Raw genomic sequence first — 20,994 nt, 5'->3', positions numbered from 1 at the left:
GACCCTATGCTTGTAGTTATATCTTGTTTTGATAAGTGGAGAAAGACAGGATTAAGGTCTGTGATCAAAACCTTGTGCCAGCCAGCCCTCAGGGAATCTTGCTTAAATTTTAGAGTAAGCCATCAAACCAGCAAGGCAGAAACTGAACTAGAGGTCTGATGTCAAAAAGAGAGAAACATATTATCTCTGGCTGCTTTTTGGCTCCATTGTCAATCTCGGTTTCTACTACAAAGTGACAATGGAGCCAAGAAACAACCGGAGATGAAATGCAAATGAATGTCTGTAGCACTGTGCAATGTGCTCCCATTTCGTAACAAGGATGAGCTGCACTGTCTTAGGGCCACAGTTTATCAACTGTTTTCAAGAGTAAAGATGCTTCTTTGTCTGAGTTTTATATCATGAATATATGTTGAATTTTATCAAATGCTTTTTCTGAATCTTTTGTGATAGTAGTTCTCTTTATCTCCTTCATTCTGTGAAATTTTCTGAATTGCAGTAACTGATTTTCACATGTTAACAATGTTAACAATGTATGCCTATTCAATATAACCCAACTGAATGTGATGAATTATTTCTTAAAATTTTTTTATAGATTTGTGTCTGTGTGTGTGTGTGTGTGTTAGTCACTCAGACATATCTGACTTTTTGTGATCCCCTGGACTGTAGCCCACCAGTCTCCTTTATCCATGGGATTTTCCAGGCAAGAATACTGGAGTGGGTTGCCATTCCCTTCTCCAGGGGATCTTCCCAATCCAGGGATCGAACTTGTGTCTCCTGCATTAGCAGGCAGATTCTTTGCTATCTGAGGCACCAGGCAAATTTTTAAAATATATTTTGTTAGTTTTTTATTTTGCTTGTCCTGTTTTAGATGCACAGTGCTGTGATTTTTCTTCCTTATACTATTTTGTCTTTTCTATCAAGACCATGTTGATTAAACTTTAAAAAAGAGAAAGAGAGAAACAGCCAACCTATAATATATTCCTGCTGGGCTGGAGTAAGATGTTCACAGAACCCAAATACTGAAAAGATTATGGTTCCACACCACACAAAACTTCCAGGTTAACTGGCAATTAACATCGCTTGTTTCTTGATTTTTCTGATTGCAAAATTCTGTATTAATTCATCGCGATGTAGCTTCCTTTCTCCTCCTGTTCCCACCTCCACCGGTACCGTAAGCCCTTGCCTATTTCTCTCCTCAGCTAATGAAGTATATGCTCCAGTCTCAATCCTAGGAAGTAATAAGGATTCTTCCATCACCATTCCACTTAAAGTCTCATTGTCATATATCCACTTTCTTAGTTTGCACATGTGCTGTGCTTAGTTGTATTCAACTCTTTGAGACCCCATGGACTGTAGCCCGCCAGGCTCCTCTGTCCATAGGGATTCTCCAGGCAAGAATACTGGAGTGGATTGCCATGCCCTTTTCCAAGGAATATTCTCAACCCAGGGATCAAACCCAGGTCTCCCACATTGCAGGCAGATTTTTTACTGTCTGAGCTACCAAGGAAGCCCAAGAACACTGCAGTGGGTACCCTATCCCCTATTCCAGGGGAACTTCCCGACCCAGGAATCAAACCGAGGTCTCCTGCATTGCAGGAAGATTCTTTATCTGCTGAGCTACCCGGGAAGCCCTCGCACATAGTAGGCACTAAAATTTGTGAAATGCAATCAAATTCTATGGACACATTACTTCCTTCATAGTGGAAGTCATTTTGTTCAATCACGAAAAACAGTTTTCTCCCCTGCTCTTAAGGATGTACATGAGCGTTGTGGCATGAGCTGGCTGTCTCCCTGCTGCTAGGAAATGGTCATAATGTGTAATTGCACAAAATGCCTCTTTTTTTTCCTAATCAAGAAGTTGAGGGATCTGCTGGCTTAGCAGGTGCCTCAATTGTGCATTATTAGTTGTTAGAAATTGTTTAGCATAGGCTGATTAGTCTCAGCCAAAGGAAATTTAATTTTTTTTTCAACAAAGCCCTGAACACAGCTAGAGATTCTTAAAACTATAGTCATATCTGGTTCCTCTGGGAAAAAGCCCAGACTCAGAATAGGAGAAGTAGAAGATGGAGACAAGGACTAGCCTGATTACACATGGGTGGTATTTGATGCTAGGCAACCGTTCAAGGTTACAAGAACATGAGGGGACATGAGTCCATTCCTCAAGATGGGATTCTCCCAGCTCCAACCTGAGCTTTGGTCATGATGCAGAATGAAGCCCTGCTTCTTGGGTGCCTGCTGTTTGCTTGCCAAGTTTGTAAATACCAGCTTCACTTGGAACATGTAATCAAAACAAATGATCTGTGTTTGCCCCTCCTGTGTTTAGTACATAAGGAGACTGGTCAAATTAGGAGGAATGGGAGGGACAGATGGTCCCCCCATTGTTCAACTTCTGTTTTAAGTATATGCTTGACTAAGCCCTTTCTGTCTCTGTCACAGTGTCCATTCTCCATTTAATGGAGGGCATTTTCCCTAGCCTCTTAGGGGTGTCACCATAAAGGGGACCCATGCTCTTTCTTGTTATGACCAGTGGCAGTGGGCAGCCATCATATGTGACAGTGATTATCTAGCTGCTATGATGCCATTTTAAAAGGCCAACAGTTCTTTAAAAGGCCAATACCCTGTGATGCCCTTGATGATTACTTGCCACGTTGACTCACTTGCTGAATGCCTTCTTTGTCCTGTAGCAACTTTCCATAAGGATCCCTTGCTAATAATCATAAAGTCAAGGTGGGAAGTCTGGTATAAAAATTGGAATTCTTTTGTTTAAAGGCATTATGTTAAAGGTTACTCAATAAACCTTTTGTAGTCTGAATGGAAATTAAAGGAAATATATTTCAATATATTTTTATAAATAGTCACAAATTTTGAACATGCAATAAGGCAATACTTAATAACTAGTAGATGGTGATATGGCTTTAAAACGAATAGGTGTAAACCTAGAAAAAGAAATCAGAGGGAGGAGGGAGGTTAGTTAATAACAAGTATTTGACTTTCTTCAGGTTGCTTGTTTACAATAAATGCTCTAATTTGAAAAGTTAAATACAATTTAATTGTCTATCAGCAAATGTTTAATGAATGCATACTAGGGGATGGGCACTGTCCTAGAACTATCTATAGATTGACTCCTTTTTTGTTATTTCACCTATTTTTTAATTCACTTATGGAATTAGTTGGAACTTGAAAGCCTATTTAGTGTCTTCCTGATAAACGAAAAGTATTAACATAGATCTTGTAATTCACTGAAACTTTTGAGCCCTTTACTAAGCAACAGTGAATTAATTGTATTGGCATTTATTTTATTTTTTACATTTTAAATTGAAACATAGTTGATTTACAATGTTGCTCTAATTTCTGTTGTACAGCCAAGTGACTCATTTATAAACATATGAACATTCTTATTTTATATTCTTTTCCATTATGGTTTATCCCAGGAGACTGGATATAGTTCTCTGTGCTATACAGTAAGCTCCTATTGTTTATCCATTCTAAATGTAACAGTGTGCATCTACTAACCCCAGACTCCCAGTCCATCTCTCCATCCCCCGCATTGGCAACCACAAGTCTGTGAGTCTATTTCTGTTTTGTAGATAGACTCATTTGTGTCCTATCTTAGATTCCACAAAGGTGATATCAGATTATATTTATCTTTGTTTGACTTCACTCTGTATGAAAATTTCCAGGTCCATCCTCATCTCTGCAAATGGCACTATTTCTTTTCTTTTTATGGCTGAGTAATATTCCATTGTATTTGATTCGTGCAAAAGTAATTGCGGTTTTGCATTGTTGAACTTTGCCATTTGATATTACAATCCATTATTAAATGTGGTTATATTATACATCATTTTAATGTGCATTTCTTGCTTTATGTTTTTGTACTAATGACTTATTAAACTATGGAAATGATGTTAGACAAAAAAATATTTTTTCTCTTATTCTGTGCAACAACAACAAACCATTTCTTGATTGAATTGTGACATGCAGTGAAAAGTGGATTTTACAGGACAACTGGCAATGATTAGCTCAATGGATGAACCAAGAAGAAGCACTTCTGAAAGCCAAACATGCACCAAAAAAAAGGTCATGGTCACTATTCAGTGATCTGCTGCTGATCTGATCCACTGCAGCATTCTGAATCCCGGCAGAACCATTACATCTGAGAAGTATGCTCAGCAAATCAATGAGATGCACCAAAAACTGCAATGCCCGCAGCTGGAATTGGTCAACAGAATGGGCCCAATTCTTCTCCACTACAGTGCCCAACTGCACATCACGCAAGCAACGCTTCAAAAGTTGAACAAATTAGTCTACAATGGTTCGCCTATTCGACTATATTCACCTGACCTCTTGGCAACTGACTACCACTTCTTCTAGCATCTTGATAGCATTTTGCAGGGAAAATGCTTCCACAGCCAGCAAGAGGCAGAAAATGCTTTCCAAGAGTTCTGGAATCCCAGGACACCAATTTTTACACTACAAGAATAGGCAAACTTATTTCTCTTCGGCAAAAATGTTTTGATTGTAATGGTTCCTATTTTGATTAATAAATATGTGTTTGAGCCTAGTACTAATGATTTAAAATTCACAGTCTGAAGCCACAATTACATTGGTACCAACCTAATATTACAGAGGTATCAGCCACTGATTCATTCAGTGTCTTCCCTCCATTTCTATTTTCAAAGTTTGAGTCAAGATTTGACTTGGAATAAATCACATCAAGAGAACTGATGCCCATTCTCTGATGGGTAGGTTTTTATAAAAGACCTATGATACCTCCTAGGGGTTTAAATTAAACAGATGTTCCTGGGAAAAGTTTCTTTAAAAATAAATGTTAAAAGGTGCCATGCTGCTCTGTTGCTGTGCTCACCTTAACTCTCCTGATGAAGGTTGCCAAGATTCTGCCTCATTTGCATGAGGAATTATTGCCTTCATCCTGACTAACTTCAGAAACCTATTCTTAGATAATATCGAACTTATTTTGGTCTGATCCTTCAACCAATGCAAATTTTGGCTTCTAGGTAATTGTTTACTTTCATCTGTGCTTGATAAGGATGGTCTTAACGCTGGAGTGCGGTCAGGGGCTGGGCAATGGATAAGCAGAGGCTGGCCAGGTGGCCATCTATAATTCAGTTTCAACCTTTTAAGGATGTGCATAACTAGACTATTTCAGCTCTAAATCAAGGAAATGGTTCTCCAATATAAGTAAGAAAACAGTTTTGCCAGGGTTGACTACTTCTATAATGCAAACTAGGTAACTTTCTAAAGACATAGCTCCTTAAAATAGAGCATCAAATGCAAAGCACCCCAGAGTCTCCTGGTCAGATCTCTTACTGCCCTGTAAGAAAATCCAGCACTGGATTCAACTCAAGACTTTAATTGGCTAGAGTCTAGACAAATTGAAAACTTGAGAAAGCCTTTAGGCTTCCAAGATGCTGTCCCTGAAACTGATTGTTGTGATCTCTATCTCCTGACTCAGTGCTCTGTAATCAAATACATGGTTTCAAAGCTTTAGATAATGAAAAGAAATACATTTTTAAATTGGTTTTATAAAGAATCCAGATTTTAGCATATAGTAAGTTTGGTTAAGCATATGGCCTGGTTAGTAAGTCAGTATTGTGAGAAAAGAGTTCAGATACGCAGGTGGGCATGGAATGGCAAAGACTTATGTAATATAAGGCAGGCATTTTGTTTTGTGGTTTGTGTTTATCCTCAAAATCGCATTTACAAAGAGAAGAGTCAGAGATCTAGGCTATTGCTTCATAAGCAAAAGTGATACTGTTGATTGTACTGATATCTGAACGTTGTGGTTTGTCTTTATGGTTGAAAGAATATAAAGAATTGTGTGACAAATGGAATATAAACATGAAACAGCATGACTGCCGTTTTTTAAGTTAATTGTAGCTTACAGTAGTGTTAATCTTTCCTTTTTGTCATTGCTTACAAAGACCTTGTTAGTTTTATGAAGAAATCATGAATCATTTCAACCAGAAGTATATCCTAAAGAGGAATTGAGTTCCTCAATTTTGCAACATGAACTACTTAGTTGGGAGAGTTAATGTTTTCAGATGACAAAAGCTTGTTGCTGAATTAAATCCTTGTTATATTTAATAGTTTGCATATATAATATAATGCTGTTTTTAATCCTTTAATGATTTCTTGTTACAACAACAAAGCAACCTGAGAGTATGACCAGAAGTAACCTTTGGGTCATCTAGCTTGAGTAGATCTACTAGGTAATTATTGTACATTGTATCTACTCAGGCTGTATACATCCTATGCTTGAAAATGTTTAATGTCACTCAGACATCTCTTTTACTCTATACAAATGTCCTATGCTGACTAAAAAGAATATTTCCTTTCCATTTCACTCTAATATTTGCCATCCTGGATCATTACTCCTATATTCCAAGTCAGACTAAATCCTTTCCTAGATTAAAAAAAATCATTTTACTTAGAATTTGATGGATCCATCGCTTGTATGGTTTTTTTCACCTAATGTTTTGCTCATTCAGCTTCTTGACTAACTGTCACAGATGCACTGAGCTTTAGTTCTTCTGTCTCTTCAGCTGATCTTTCTCTGGTTCTCCAAGTTATTTCCATCTCTTTCTAAGAGGGCGAATCAGCTCATTGCAATATGTGTCTTCTTTTCCCAAACCATCTTTCCTTCTCTATTCTTAACCTAGCTTCTGTGGTCTTATTCCGAATGTCCCTTTCCCTTTATTTTCCACTGGATGCCCATTCATACTTTCAGTAGGAACCCACTAATTCTGTGTGTCTTTATTCCCCTGCAATACTAATACTCTGTCATCTGCTTCTCTGAAATATAATATTTCTTTTCCTTTCCTTTGTTCTTCTACTAGCTTATTCTTAGTGCCCATTGAGCCCTTTTATTCCTTCCTTGTCTTCCTGTTACTGATATTCATGGATATTTATTTATCAATGAATATAGGTGACAGGCAAATCATCTGTACACTGTTTTTACACACTTCTTACCATTCTATGCCTTCGTGTGCATTATAGCTTGATCCTGACAATCCTCAGAGATGGGTGTGAACGCATATCCCTCTTTCATAGGGGAGTAAACTGATGTTCAGAGCATATTTAAATGACTTGACCAAGTCCCATGGCTAAACCCAGGTTAGGACCCAGGTCTACAGACTCTTTCTACCATACCATACCACCTGTCTCTGGCAGAAGGATTGCAATCCATTGAAAGACCTTCACTACAGTAGAAACTGGATGGAAATTAACCAAAGCCTTCATTGTACCTTTGCAGATGAGAGTCCCTACACTAAATCCGCCAGCCAGACAAAGCCGCCTGATGGAGCATTGGCTGTGAGGAGACAGAGCATCCCAGGTTAGACCAGACTGTTGGATTTTTCAGCTGTTTTACTTTTGATCCCTGTTATTTGGTGACCTGAATAGTTCCAACTTGGTTTAAAAAAAAAAAAAGGCAATGCTATCTCATAGAATGGAGACTGCCTTCTATACAACTTGTTCAAAAAACATTCATGAAAGCAAGATTCTGGAAAAGCTTGCCAACTTGTGAAAATTCATCTTGTGTGCAAATCCTTTGTAAAATGACTTGAATTTATATCAGCTCTCGCTCATTGACTTACTTTCACCTCTGTTTTCAGGAAATGATTCTCACAGCAGCATCTATCCCTTTACTAAGGCAAACCCAGCCAAACAAAGTGGTTCAAAATTGCTGTGGCAGATCATATATATGCTGAATAACAAATTACTCCTTTCTTCTTGTCTCTTTGAACTTGGATTTACTTCCACTGAGCAATTCTTGTAAAATTCTGGGACTTTGTTTCTTTAGGAAGCTGTGATGAGGTTTCTTGTAATACAGTATATAATACCTTTTTTCCTCCACAAAATATTTTGAAGAAATATCTTCTAATGTCTTTACCTCCAAACTTCCATAGTTGGAAATTTTGAATTTGTGAATGACACACATTCTAAAATAAATGTAGGAAGGAAATTGAAAATATTATTCAATCTTTATCTGAATTAGGTGATTCATGGAAAACCTCTTATGGTAGCAACTGTCCTTAAGAGAAGTGTTAAAAGCATAAGTACATTGAGTATCAAAAGTATAGTACACTTAGTATCAAAAATAATGCCTGTCTGTATTAAATACAAGTAAACTGAGTACAGCTAAAGTTTAGTGGCAGGATTTTAGAGTGCAGTAGTTTGACAACTCAAGATAAAACAAAGCAGTGTTTCGAACATTAAATTGGATGCTTTGGCAAATCTGTCAGTAAAGGGAGAATTTTCCACTTGAGCAAAGAGCAAGACAAGTCCAGTTTCTGCCCTGTTCATGATTATTACTTATAAGAACTACCTGTGGTTATTTCTTCTTATTATGAAGACTTTGATTTATTATGAAAGTACATGGCTTATAAAGAGGCATATTGTGAATGATCCATATCTTTGTTTGTGTGCTTTGAAGATTCTAAAGTAATTTGAAACCTCTAATTATAGGGCTTCACCCAGTGCTGAGATTTCTTCTATTCCAACCTATAAAATTTCATTCTTAGTGCTGGTCATGTTTAGAAAAACTACTGCAATCAACTATGGGCCATCTTCTCGCTTTCTCCTTGTCAGCAATAAGGAAGTCCTGAAAGTTTGAAATTCAAGAATGCCAGTTATCTATCAATTCCTTTTCAGCTTCTCTAATTAGCTGGTACTCAGTAATCCTCTGCTGGGAGGGGTAAAGAGACTTCCCATTGTCCTTTCCACTTTATATGGTACTAAACAAAAGCACTGACTGTGTGCATGCGTGCTTGGTCATTCAGTTTTGTCTGAATCTTTGTGATCCCATGGACTGTAGCCCATCAGGCTTATCTGTTCATGGGATTCTCTAGGCTAGAATGCTGGAGTGGGTAGCCATTCCCTTCTCCAGGGGGTCTTCCAGAGACAGGGATCAAACCAGGCTCTCCTGCATTGCAGTGGATTCTTTACCATCTGAGCCACAAGGGAAGCCCTGAACTACTCTCATATTTTCCTTTCATGGGTTTTCCAGTGTTACATACTAAATTACAACACAGGTTTATGGGCTAGGGTTTACCTTAAAATCAGTAAGTAGTTTTTAAAGTTACATGTTAGGTACACAGAAGTTGTTAATTACAATCCTTAGTTCATGACACACAGTGATTCTTTGTAAAAGAATGTTTCCTTTTGTTCTTCCTTATGTCACGTTTTTTTTTTAATTGGTAGGTTTTTTGTTTTTGTTTTTGTTTTCTGGTTGTGCCACACAGCACATGGGATCTTAGTTCCCCAACCTGGGATGGAACCTGCACCTTCTGCATTGGAAGCAGAGTCTAAGCCATTGGACCCCCTAGGGAAGTCCCTTATATCAATTTAAAGTTACTGAAATCAAGGAACCTTTTTTTTTAATAGCATCAGAGATTATTTTCCTGGAGTTTGAACATGAACAAACACACTTTTGTTCTTTCTTAAAAGGTATCAGCCAAAAGGGTTGGACGTCTTCAAAATCCTCTTAATTATTTAGAACAGTTCAAGAGAAAAAGGAGTTCACCAGCCAGAAGGCTAAGAAACCAAAGTAGTTAATAGGTGATTATGACTTCCTGTTACATCTTAAGGAAAAAATTTAGGAACTTTTTGGAAACTGCTTCTTGACTGAGTTCTGACAATTGGAGTTCTAAACTTCTACTGTCTTACTTAAAAATACTTGTTAATTCTTGTGCTGGTGAGAGAGAGAGAGACTGCAAAAGAGAGAAGTGCACAGAGACCTGGAAAATGCACCCTCTTTATTGTTTGCTGAAAAAATCCCCAGGTGTCCTCCTGATAAATTAAGGTCAACACCAGACAGCTAACAGAGCAAAGTGCAAGTTCACAGCCTTTGTTCTTCTGTGCTCACCTCCCAACCTTACTTCCCTCAAGAGTATCATTACCACCCTAGTGGCAAGGAAAGATGTGTCTAGGCGAAAAATGTACCAGCGAACTGAAAGAGACCTTTAAAAAGGCTTGGACCCTCTACTAGCCCCTGGATCTTCTCAGTAAAAGGCATTTCTCAGGGCAAGTGCAGTCCTGGGGCCATTTTGGTGCCCCATTTGCTAGGGAGTAAGCAAACACTCAGAAGCTGAAACTATAAAGGAACTGTGGCTTTTCCTCACATTTCTTCCCAGTGAGCCAATGATGGTGATTGAATTTAACCATTCATGTGAGCACTCTCTCTGATGGAGGGACTGGAGGAAGAGTACAAGGTAGTAGAAAGCATATTAAAGTTCTTTATAAAAGTTTTTATGAAAGATTAAGCTGTTCTTTTAAACTAATTCTATAGAAACCTAATGCTTCGTGGAATAAATATTTGTAAACATACACACAAACATAGAGAAGATTTCTTAACATTGGTTCCACTATTCCCATGGCATAATAAAGGGTAACTTTTAATAATTCTGACCCAGAGAAGTAACCTTGAATGTTAACAGAAATATAATTTGTTTTTCATTCATATCAAAATTCACTACTGCTGTCTAAACTTGAAATTGTTACAGCAATTATTTTATAATCACAAGTCAAATATGTGTCTTTCATTAAATGACAATTCTAACTGTAAATCCTTTCATCCCTCTGCTATCTCTTCTCAAAAAAGAGAATAAATTAAACATCTCTTAGGAGCAAAATGCATTTGCTTTGGATAAAGGGGAAATGCATTTTTCATGTTATTTGGGACCTTGTCATTTTAATCATGTCTCTTATGGCATCATGAGTAAAAAAAGATTTTTTGGTCTTTCATAACGTTTTATAAAATTTTTAGTAATGATAATAGTGGAAAAGAAATGACATTACTGTCTCTATGACACTAAAGTTTAAATTTAGATTAAAAATTTAACATTCTGTTAAAAAGATTTTAACCTTATTTCTACTCATATTCTTTTTCAAAGAGAAGATGAATTCCAAGTATTTTGAACTAGCAGATTCTATTCCACATCTATGGTTATTTAAAAAAATCTGTCAGTCTAATCTTCCTTTGTTTGAAAGATTACTGGTGAATCAAAGTTTGACCACATGGGAGGGTTTGTCCAAATTATTGCAGACTCTTGTTTTAACACATTTTATAATAATTTGTGGCTTATTTAATCATGTCTATCTAATGTTCATGAAAAGACAGGATACCACACTAGACCTGAAAACCTAGTTAATGTATTATTTATTTGATTTACCTCCTTTTTCCAGGTAGTATGGCTTTCTTTGCTTATTTTTGTCATGGCAAAGACTTTGGGGCAATTCACAAAAGCAGGAAGAAGTCAAGTGTTCATATCTATTGCACTTCCAAATTCTTGATGCCCCAGGAAAATTATCTTAACTCTGTAGCCAAAATGAGACCTCAAAATTTTGTGTAAGAATTTTATTTTCTCCTAGAGTATGAGAAAAGACATTTATCAATTTGGTCGTAATAGGATAAAGATGATACATCTTTCTTGTAGCTCACATTTGGGTGTTTGCAGAGGATGTACAGATTGAGAGTCTGAAATGTTAATCAGCCCAAGATGTGTACACATACACTGTTTCAAATACATCCAGGAAGTATCGCTGCTGCTGCTGCTGCTGCTGCTGCTGCGTCACTTCGGTCCGACTCTGTGCGACCCCACAGACGGCAGCCCACCAGGCTTCCCCGTCCCTGGGATTCTCCAGGCAAGAACACTGGAGTGGGTTGCCATTTCCTTCTCCAATACATGAAAGTGAAAAGTGAAACTGAAGTCACTCAGTCGTATCCAACTCTTCGCAACCCCATGGACTGCAGCCTACCAGGCTCCTCCGTGCATGGGATTCTCCAGGCAAGAGTACTGGAGTGGGGTGCCATTGCCTTCTCTGAGGAAGCATCAACACCTACTGAAAAATCAAAGTGTAGAAAATAATACAGTGCCCTTGGCCCCACAGAGAAGCTGGCAACCTTGAATTAAGAGGGAAGGACAGGAATTTTTAAAGTTCTGCCCTCTCTGTTCAGCATTTTCCTCTTTGTTAACATACAATTTGACGCTTCATTGGTCTAAATTTTCATTATTACAGCAGATATATAGTGACATTTACACTAGGATTTTATAGCTCTAATACTGTTCAGGTGGGTGAAGGGCATTTCCTCTGATTTTCAGGCCTAGTTCTCTGCCTGGTTCCACCACTGAGCCACTCCAAGAAATAGAGCATGTCTCACTAATGGGAAACCAGTCAGTTGACTCAAGCAAGTGCGTCATGTCATACAAAGCATGGTGCTGCACAGTACATATGCCCATCAAGTCGTCACATTGTACACTTTAAATGGTTTATGGCTTTGTCAGTTACATCTCAATAAAACCAGGGCAATGGAGGTAAAGGGCCATTATATTTGCAATGTACACTCAAATAATGCAAAAAAAAAGAGAGAGATGTCTGTGTGTGTGTGTGTGTGTGTGTGTGTGTGTGTGTGTATGAAGGATATCAAGGAGTGAGTGCTTTATAGTGTTCCTGTAGCTCTCAGACAATTTTAAAATCATTTCAAAAATTAAAACTTAAAGGAAAAAAAGGCATGAGGGACTTCCCTGGCTATCCAGTAGTTAAGACTCTGTACTTTCACTATGGGGGCATGAGTTTGATCCCTGATTGGGGAACTATTAATAAGATCCTGCATGCCACACAGCATAACCAAAAAAGAAAATTAATAATAAATAAATTCTTTTAAAAAATATGGTGCTAGGGTGCTGCAGATGTTGCCCAAAGATGCTGAATCAAACTCTGCTCTTAGTGAGGGGATCACCCATATGGGAATATGCCAAGAGGCAAGCTTCTCAGCTGCTCAGTCGGGCTGTCCCCACATCCTCCAAGACATCCCAGTGGGCCCAGGTGAGGACTGTGGGGACCACAGTATAGGGAGTCTCCTGCCAGAGCAGCATCAAGACCAACAGTCAGCATCAAGAACTCAAAACAGTGATACAAGTGTTGTAATTACTGAATATTTAAGAAATTGTCAAAGGTATATCACTTCTTTAGAGACAAGTTTCTAAGATCATAAAATCAAGACTCTTGGCAGCATTACAAATATGTCGGAGATTCTGCTCATGCCTCCGTTTATTTAGTTTTCCATAGTACTTATCACTATCTGAAACTGAGTGATACATTTATTTTTTTTCTCATTCTCACACTAAAATGTAAGATACCCTAGGTCAGGTTCTTTATATGTCCTGTTTACTGCTGTTGTCTCCAGCGCATAGAGCAGTGCTTAGCAAATAGTAAGGATCCAGTCAATACTTGTGGAATTGATGAGCAGGCAAAGATCAGCAGGACAGTTTTCCTTGTGCTGAGTTGGTCACCTCATGACTAATATACTTTGCTACCAAAAAAAGAAAATTCAACATAGTCTCCGTTTACCATGCATTTTCTGATTCATCGTACGCCATGAAATAGCTATTCACCCAGGCCTTGGGGCTGCACCAAATGTGGCATTTCTAAGGAAATCATCTGCTGCCTAAGACTAATGAATGAAATATAGGTCAGTTAGAAGCTAGAGAATTTTAGAGACCAAAGATCTCGCCTCAGTCTCATTTGTTCCCGTTTGAACAGAAAATGTCCCTGCAATCCTCTAACACCTAAAGAGAATATTTAAGCCCGATTTAACAGTAAAATTGACAAGATGAAACTGATTCATTTGAGAATGCATGCTGCTATAGAAAAAAAGGCCAAAAAATATGTGAAAATAACTGAAGTCTATAAATAGAGTGATGCAAAGCAGAACTTATTACTTCTTATGGCAGGTACACATGAAGGATTTTCCCCCAGAGAGCTGATCCACTTTGCTCTGTGGCTGGTGGTACATACTGAGTTTTCAAATTGCGCCTGGCAAAAAATGAGCAGCTTGATTTGTGTGTTCAGCACTGCGGCTTTCATTAGCAATTCAGAGAAATGACAGTCTATTATGTTCAAACCTCTCTCCCGCCTTAGTAAACACGGGTGAAATATAATGAAGTGGTACATCAGCAGCAAATGATTTTTAAACAATCATTCTTCCAGCATGCAATTTACGGTAAATGATGTGTAATGAATTAGTCCTGTGCTTGGATCTTCCCCGAGTCCCCCTGTGTTACAGAAGTGGTAGCTGTTCGTCGATGTCGTGCTCTGGGTACACACAGTGATCAGAGTGACTCTGACGAGCCAGCACAACCTCCAGTGTCTGAAAACATTTTACAAGGAGGCTCAAGGAGATGTACACAAGGAGAGAGTCTTTTTTGTCTCCTAGGCACTGAGGAAAAATGAATTCTCCTCCTCTGCAAGTTAGGGAGACCGTCAATTCGGGGTTTTTTAGTTAAGTTGCTTGAGAGAGTTAGACTGGGTGAAAGTTGTAAGGATAAAATAGATAACCAGCAAAGATCTATGTAGCACAGGGAATGCTACTCAGTTCAGTTCAGTCACTCAGTCGCGTCCGACTCTTTGTGACCCCATGAATTGCAGCACGCCAGGCCTCCCTGTCCATCACCAACTCCCAGAGTTCACTCAGACTCATGTCTATCGAGTCAGTGATGCCATCCAGCCATCTCATCCTCTGTTGTCCCCTTCTCCTCCTGCCCTCAATCCCTCCCAGCATCAGAGTCTTTTCCAATGAGTCAACTCTTCGCATGAGGTGGCCAAAGTACTGGAGTTTCAGCTTTAGCATCATTCCTTCCAAAGAAATCCCAGGGCTGATCTCCTTCAGAATGGACTGGTTGGGTCTCCTTGCAGTCCAAGGGACTCTCAAGAGTCTTCTCCAACACCACAGTTCAAAAGCATCAATTCTTCCACACTCAGCTTTCTTCACAGTCCAACTCTCACATCCATACATGACCACAGGAAAAACCATAGCCTTGACTAGACGGACCTTCTATAATAATCTATATGTGTAAACAATCTGAAATAGAATGAATATATGTATATGTATAACTGAATCACCTGTGTTGTACACCTGTGTTGTAACACAACATTAAACCAACTGAGAGAGAGAGAAAAGAAAGTTGTGTGGATTGATTGACACTAGGAAAAGAAATCATATATATATTTATATTTTGCCCCCCCACCCCCACCAGCCACATGGAGAAGGCAGTGGCAACCCACTCCAGTACTCTTGCCTGGAAAATCCCATGGGCGGAGGAGCCTGGTGGGCTGCAGTCCATGGGGTCTCGAAGAGTCGGACGCGACTGAGCGACTTCACTTTCACTTTTCACTTCCATGCACTGGAGAAGGAAATGGCAACCCACTCCAGTGTTCTTACCTGGAGAATCCCAGGGACGGGGGAGCCTGATGGGCTGCCGTCTGTGGGGTCACACAGAGTCGGACACGACTGAAGTGACTTAGCAGCAGCAGCCGGCCACACTGTGCACTTTTTAGGGAATCTCAGTTCCCTAAAAGAGCAGGGGTCGCCTCATGCTCCCTGCAGGGGGAGTGTGGAATCTTAACCACTGGACTACCAGGGAAGTCCCTGCACTAGGGAAATAGAAGGACCATCTTACATAGTTTACTATAGAACGGAAAGCATTCGGGCCTGTTAATACCTCTTTCTAATCCATCAGGCTGACATGACTGAGAACAACTTCCCAGATTCAATCACTCCCATGTCGTCTTCATGTTTGTTATGTATCTGTGTTCTGCCTTGACTATAATTAATATGATTTTCGGAGAATGTAAATTGACTCCTTAGCTTTATTATGTTGAATGTGATATGCTAATTATATTTTTCTAGTATAAATTTTAAATTAATTTTCATTGGAGGTTAGTTGCTTTAGTTTGTACTGTGCAGCAAAGTGAATCAGCTGTGCGTATACATATGTCCCCTCTTTTTTGGATTTCCTTCCTGTGTAGGTCACCACAGAGCATTGAATAGAGTTCTGTGTGCTATACAGTAGGTTCTCATGAATTCTCTATTCTATATGTAGTATCAATAGTGTATATGTGTCAGTCCCAATCTCGCAATTCCTCCTACTTCCCTCCTTTCCCTGCTTGGGATCCAGAGCTTTGTTCTCTGTGTCTCTGTCTCTATTTCTGCTTTGCAAATAGGTTCATCAGTATCATTTTTCTAGATTCCACATATATGCATTAACATAAAATATTTGTTTTCCTCTTTCTGACATACTTCACTGTGATGACACACTCTAGGTCCATGCACGTCTCTGCACTTGTTTTTTTTTAAAGGTTTGTTTGTTCCCTCAAATACATCCATGAATGTTTATATACCATATCCTTCGGGAAACTCTGGCTTGGAGTGAGATTCTTCTCCAAAGAAATGACATTGAGAACCCCAGTTTGTCAGTATATTGATGAGTGGTTGTTGATTTATAGTGCAGCAACAGGGCATTTGGCCGGGAGTGCAAGGCATATGGGGCTTTTGCTATAAAATGACAAGAAATACTGATAGAGAGGAGATTGAGCAATATTAACCCAAAGCCTAGGGAATAACACAAATGCAGTGATCACAAGAGTAACCGAATCTAGAAAGAGAGAATGAAGGAAACCATAGATAATTAGAAAAATACTTGTTATCATTCATTTCATGCCATGTTCCAGGTATCGACCTAATCATTTTGATAAATAATGTTACCTTTATTCCACAACATCTCCAGGAATGAAGTTTTCTTCATTTCCCTCTTAATAGATGAGGGAGCAAGTTCAGAGAGCTAAACTAACATGGCCAAGGTCACAGGGCTAGAAAGTAGCGGATCAAATAAAATCTTATCCAAAATTCATTTAGATAGAAATGAATTTCCACCAGAGTCCTGAGCAGTGAGTGAAAAGAGAAGGTGATGAGAATTCTTAATGAAAATGAGGTGAAAAGACTTTGACTCCTAGTGGCCAGTTGAGCCTCTGCTCTCAAGTAACATAAGAAAGTGTCAGGTGAGCAGGACCTTGGGTAGGAGTGGGCTCTGTCTGTCCGAGTCGCAGAATCCATCTCAGTCATCACTGATAGCCCCGTGATTACAGGTGGGCCAGTAAGTAGAGGCAAAGGTCACGCCATTGTTTCTCTAAGTAACTGAGGGCTAGCAGAAACTGAGGAGGCAAACTGATACTATACTGTAGGCTGTGCTGTAATTTATTCTATACATTTGTGACTTTCAAGGAAAAAAATTGAAATTGGCCAAGCAGGTTTTTAAATAATTGTTTTTAAGCTAGTAGCACCATGACTCTCTGCTTCATGTTTCCCTTCTAAAACCTTAGGATAACACAGAGTTTTAAGACAGCACTAAATGGATGAAATGAGTCACTTTGTTCTGCGGCAGAGCATTTCATCTTGTGAAGAGATTTCTAAAATCAGATCATATATATCTCCCATTATCTGATTCAGTGAGTTAAGAACGACTCTGAGCCATGGGCTCAATATGTATATTTTCAATTCTTTTATTATTAAACATCCTTGCACATTTCTAAGGACTCTTACTGAGCTAGGTGGTAAACTGATATTGTGAAGATTTCTGCTTTGAAATTGGGAGGGGGAGGAATACTTGATAGCAGCTGGCAGATCCTTTTCTCTTTAGAAGTTTGATTGCGCCCCGGGGCTTTGCTGCCTTCTACATAGAATGTAAACTGCTTACGCTTTGATTCCACGCATTTCACCCTTGCCTATTTCCCCTTCAGCCAATCTTTTGCTTGCTCCCTAAGTCCATTTTAACTAAATGATCTTCTCTTATTTTTTTGTATGTGTCTGGTAGTGTTCCAGAAGCTCTCAATATCCTACATGCTTCTGTCCTTCTGGAGTTGGCATGCTAGCGGGGGAGACAGACACTCAACAAACATTCACTGCCTAACATAAGATCAGGCTGTGCTAGGTGCAATAACGTGAAATAAACTAGTGCAATAAATCCCCCACATACTCACAGGTTCCATTTGAAAGTCCCATTTGTTCGTAAATCCAACAGAGCTAACCTAAGTATCCAACTAACAACGATATAGTACTGTACATAATAAGTTTATAATATCTTTCATACAAATAATATATAGAAAACAAGCATGCACAAAACATAATAAAAAACATTTTTAATCTTTCAGTTCAGTGCCTTGAAAAGTACAGTAATACTGTACAACAGCTGGCATACAGGGGCTGGTATTGACGAATAGGCAAGAAGAATTACTGACTGGAGGTGGGAGATGACAGAGTTGAAGGACTGTCAACAACAGGAGACGGAGAGCAAGCTGCAACATCACTCATGCCTGACACCAATGGAACACACATTCACATCTTTGAAAGTTTGAAACTTGAAGATTCATATGTAGGGGACTTACTGTGTAAGGGGGCTTCCCTGGTAGCTCAGCTGGTAAAGAATCTGCTTGCAATGCAAGAGACCCCAGTTCAATTCCTGGGTCAGGAAGATGCCCTGGAGAAGGGCTAGGCTACCCACTTTAGTACTCTTGGGCTTCCCTGGTGGCTCAGCTGGTGAAGAATCCTCCTGCAATGCAGGAGACCTGGGTTGGAAAGATCCCCTGGAGAAGGGAAAAGCTACCCACTCCAGTATTCTGGCCTGGAGGGGATCGCAAAGAGTTGGAAATAACTGAGCAACTCTCACTTTCATTTTCACTTTACTGTATAAGGAAGAGAGTGCTGGACAGAAAGACATGTGTTTGAAAAGAAAGTCTTGGATAGCCTCAATTAGTTGTTATATAGCCTCAGTTAGGCAGTACTCTTGCCTGGAGAATCCCATGGACGGAGGAGCCTGGAAGGCTGCAGTCCATGGGGTCGCTGAGGGTCGGACATGACTGAGCAACTTCACTTTCACTTTTCACTTTCATTCATTGGAGAAGGAAATGGCAACCCACTCCAGTGTTCTTGCCTGGAGAATCCCAGGGACGGGGGAGCCTGGTGGGCTGCTGTCTATGGGGTCGCACAGAGTCGGACACGGCTGAAGTGACTTAGCAGCAGGCAGTAACAATTGTGTGAGTCTAAAATGAAGGATGAACCCATAATGGTCTGGAGGAAGGGGATTCTACGCCAAAAAGACCAGCAAGTACAAAGGCCCTGAGGTCAGAACAAGCTTTTCTTGTTCAAGAAACTGAGAGAAAGCCAGCATGGCCAGAAAGGGAGAAGCAATGCTGAGAGTGGTGAGAGATGAGGTTGGAGAGAGAGACAAAAGTAGGTTCTGCAGGACTTGTAGCCAAGGTAAGAGCTTGAGTTTTATTCTGAGTGTGACCGGAAACGATTGCAGGGATTGAGCAGTTGAGGTACTGATGCGTTTTTAAAGTCTCTCTAGCTTCTATGTGGAAAAATAGACTTTAAGGAGGCAGGAATGGAGACAGGGAGGTCAGTTGCCATTGCAGTATTTCATTCAAGAAATAAGGGTGACTCCAACTAGCTTGATGGAAGTAGAGGTAGAAAAAATCGTCATATTTTGAAGAAAGAGTCCAAAGACCTTTCTGACAAATTAGTTGTGAAATATGAGAGGAAAAGAGAAGTCTGGGATGAATCCATGGTTTTTGCTCTTAATTGGGTAATTAGTGATGCCATTTACTAAGACGACGACCCACTGAGGAAGAAATGGATCAGTGGAAACAGGGAATGGGGAACTCAGAGTAAAGTTCAGTGGTGGGATGAACGCCAAAGCATCATCTTTGAAGAGGTTCAAGGTGGGGCTGCCCAGCACGCAGCAGAGGTGTCAGTAGGAGGAATGGCAGATGAGTCCAGGGGCACAAAGGTAGGAGGATTATGGTAGATTCCTGCTAAGAAGACACATAAATCCTCTTCTGATGTCTCTGTTCTCTTCTTGAAATAATAGGTGAGGTCATCACCGAGAGGAAGGAGATGATACAGGCTTGTAGAGGAGGAGGAGGTGTCATTTCAAAGACTGAAAAGTGGATTGCCATAGGCGACATCCAGGATTACCCTGCAGCCCTGTAGATCCCTAACTAAATAGAAACCTCTTCTCTCTTAAAACCCTGACTTCTTCAAATCAAAAAGGGATAAAATGAACTCACACATCTGATGCTGATACCCCATGTCATCCCCACATATCATATTCCATCTCCCCTATGGCCTTTCATAAGCATTTCTTTTTATGAACACCTGGAGTATTATGTGTTTTTATTAAACCTTTTGGCAGGTTAGCTCATCCTGCTTCAAGGTGCTCTGCAATTATTTTCGTATGTTCTAAACTTATCTCTAATTTAAGGTTGTGTGAATGCATGCTCAGTCGCTCAGTTGGGTCCTACTCTTTGTGACCCCATGGACTGTAGCCCATCAGTCTCCTGTGTCCAAGTGATTTTCTGGGCAAGAATACCGGAGTGGGTCGCCATTTCCTTCTCAGGGGATCTTCCTGACCAGGGATCACACCTGCATCTCCTGCATTGGCAGGAGATTCTTTGCCACTGTACCACCTGGAATTAATGTTAAAGTTCCTTATAGTCAAGAAATGTCTCTTTATTAAAAATTCTCCCACCCAGCAGGGTTCATAACTGGGTGTGGTCCATGATTGTTATATAAAGACGTCTTAATTACCTCCTTTAGGATCTGATCACTGTTATGCATCAAACCTTACAAAATACTAAGATGGAATGATGAGGCATCATGCTGTTTCTGTTCCAAACACCAAAACCTAGCATAGTCCTCACACGTTCACGCACATCTTTCCTTTTATTTCCCTCTTTCAATATAGGAAACTTCACATCTAACTCCTCCTGCTTTATTATTTTAGTGACAGAATATTTACCATCTATTAAAGGTAGCCCCCGCTTTTTAACACATTATTGACTGGGGGATTTTTATGGAAACTAAGGCCGACAGTATTGATATGTCTCTGGTCAATAATGTGTTAAAATCTCTACCTGTTAGGAAATATGCCTTATGCCAACATTTTACCTTATACCTCTACCCAGTGGCTCTTCTAATTCTTCTGAGCTTCTCCAAAAGTCTTTCAAACACTTGAATGTAGCTATCAGTTCTTCCTTGAATCATCATTGTTACTTAACCAGGTAAACCACATTCCTCCCTTCAACCTGGCCTTTTGTGTAGTATTTTTCACACCCTGGGAGGCTCTCTAGCATGTGGCA

At 39.6% G+C, this 20,994-nt stretch overlaps 1 protein-coding gene across 14 annotated transcripts in view; it reads left to right on the top strand.

Moving 5' to 3' along the window:
• GRIP1 (glutamate receptor interacting protein 1) overlaps positions 1-20,994 on the top strand; it is a 755,940-nt gene that overhangs the window by 533,409 nt on the left and 201,537 nt on the right. For 13 of the 14 annotated variants that reach the window (XM_027542468.1, XM_027542464.1, XM_027542465.1 and 10 more), the window contains exon 2: positions 7,274-7,354. The exons of the other annotated variant lie outside the window; for it this stretch is intronic. In XM_027542468.1, coding sequence (XP_027398269.1) covers positions 7,274-7,354 — 81 coding nt within the window. The remainder of the gene's footprint in view (positions 1-7,273; positions 7,355-20,994) is intronic. 14 annotated transcript variants of the gene reach the window in all.

Source organism: Bos indicus x Bos taurus, chromosome 5 (assembly GCF_003369695.1).
Source record: "Bos indicus x Bos taurus breed Angus x Brahman F1 hybrid chromosome 5, Bos_hybrid_MaternalHap_v2.0, whole genome shotgun sequence".
Classification (NCBI taxonomy): domain Eukaryota; kingdom Metazoa; phylum Chordata; class Mammalia; order Artiodactyla; family Bovidae; genus Bos; species Bos indicus x Bos taurus.
The sequence above is the reverse complement of the archived record's forward strand: the minus strand, read 5'-3'. Positions and strand labels throughout refer to the sequence as shown.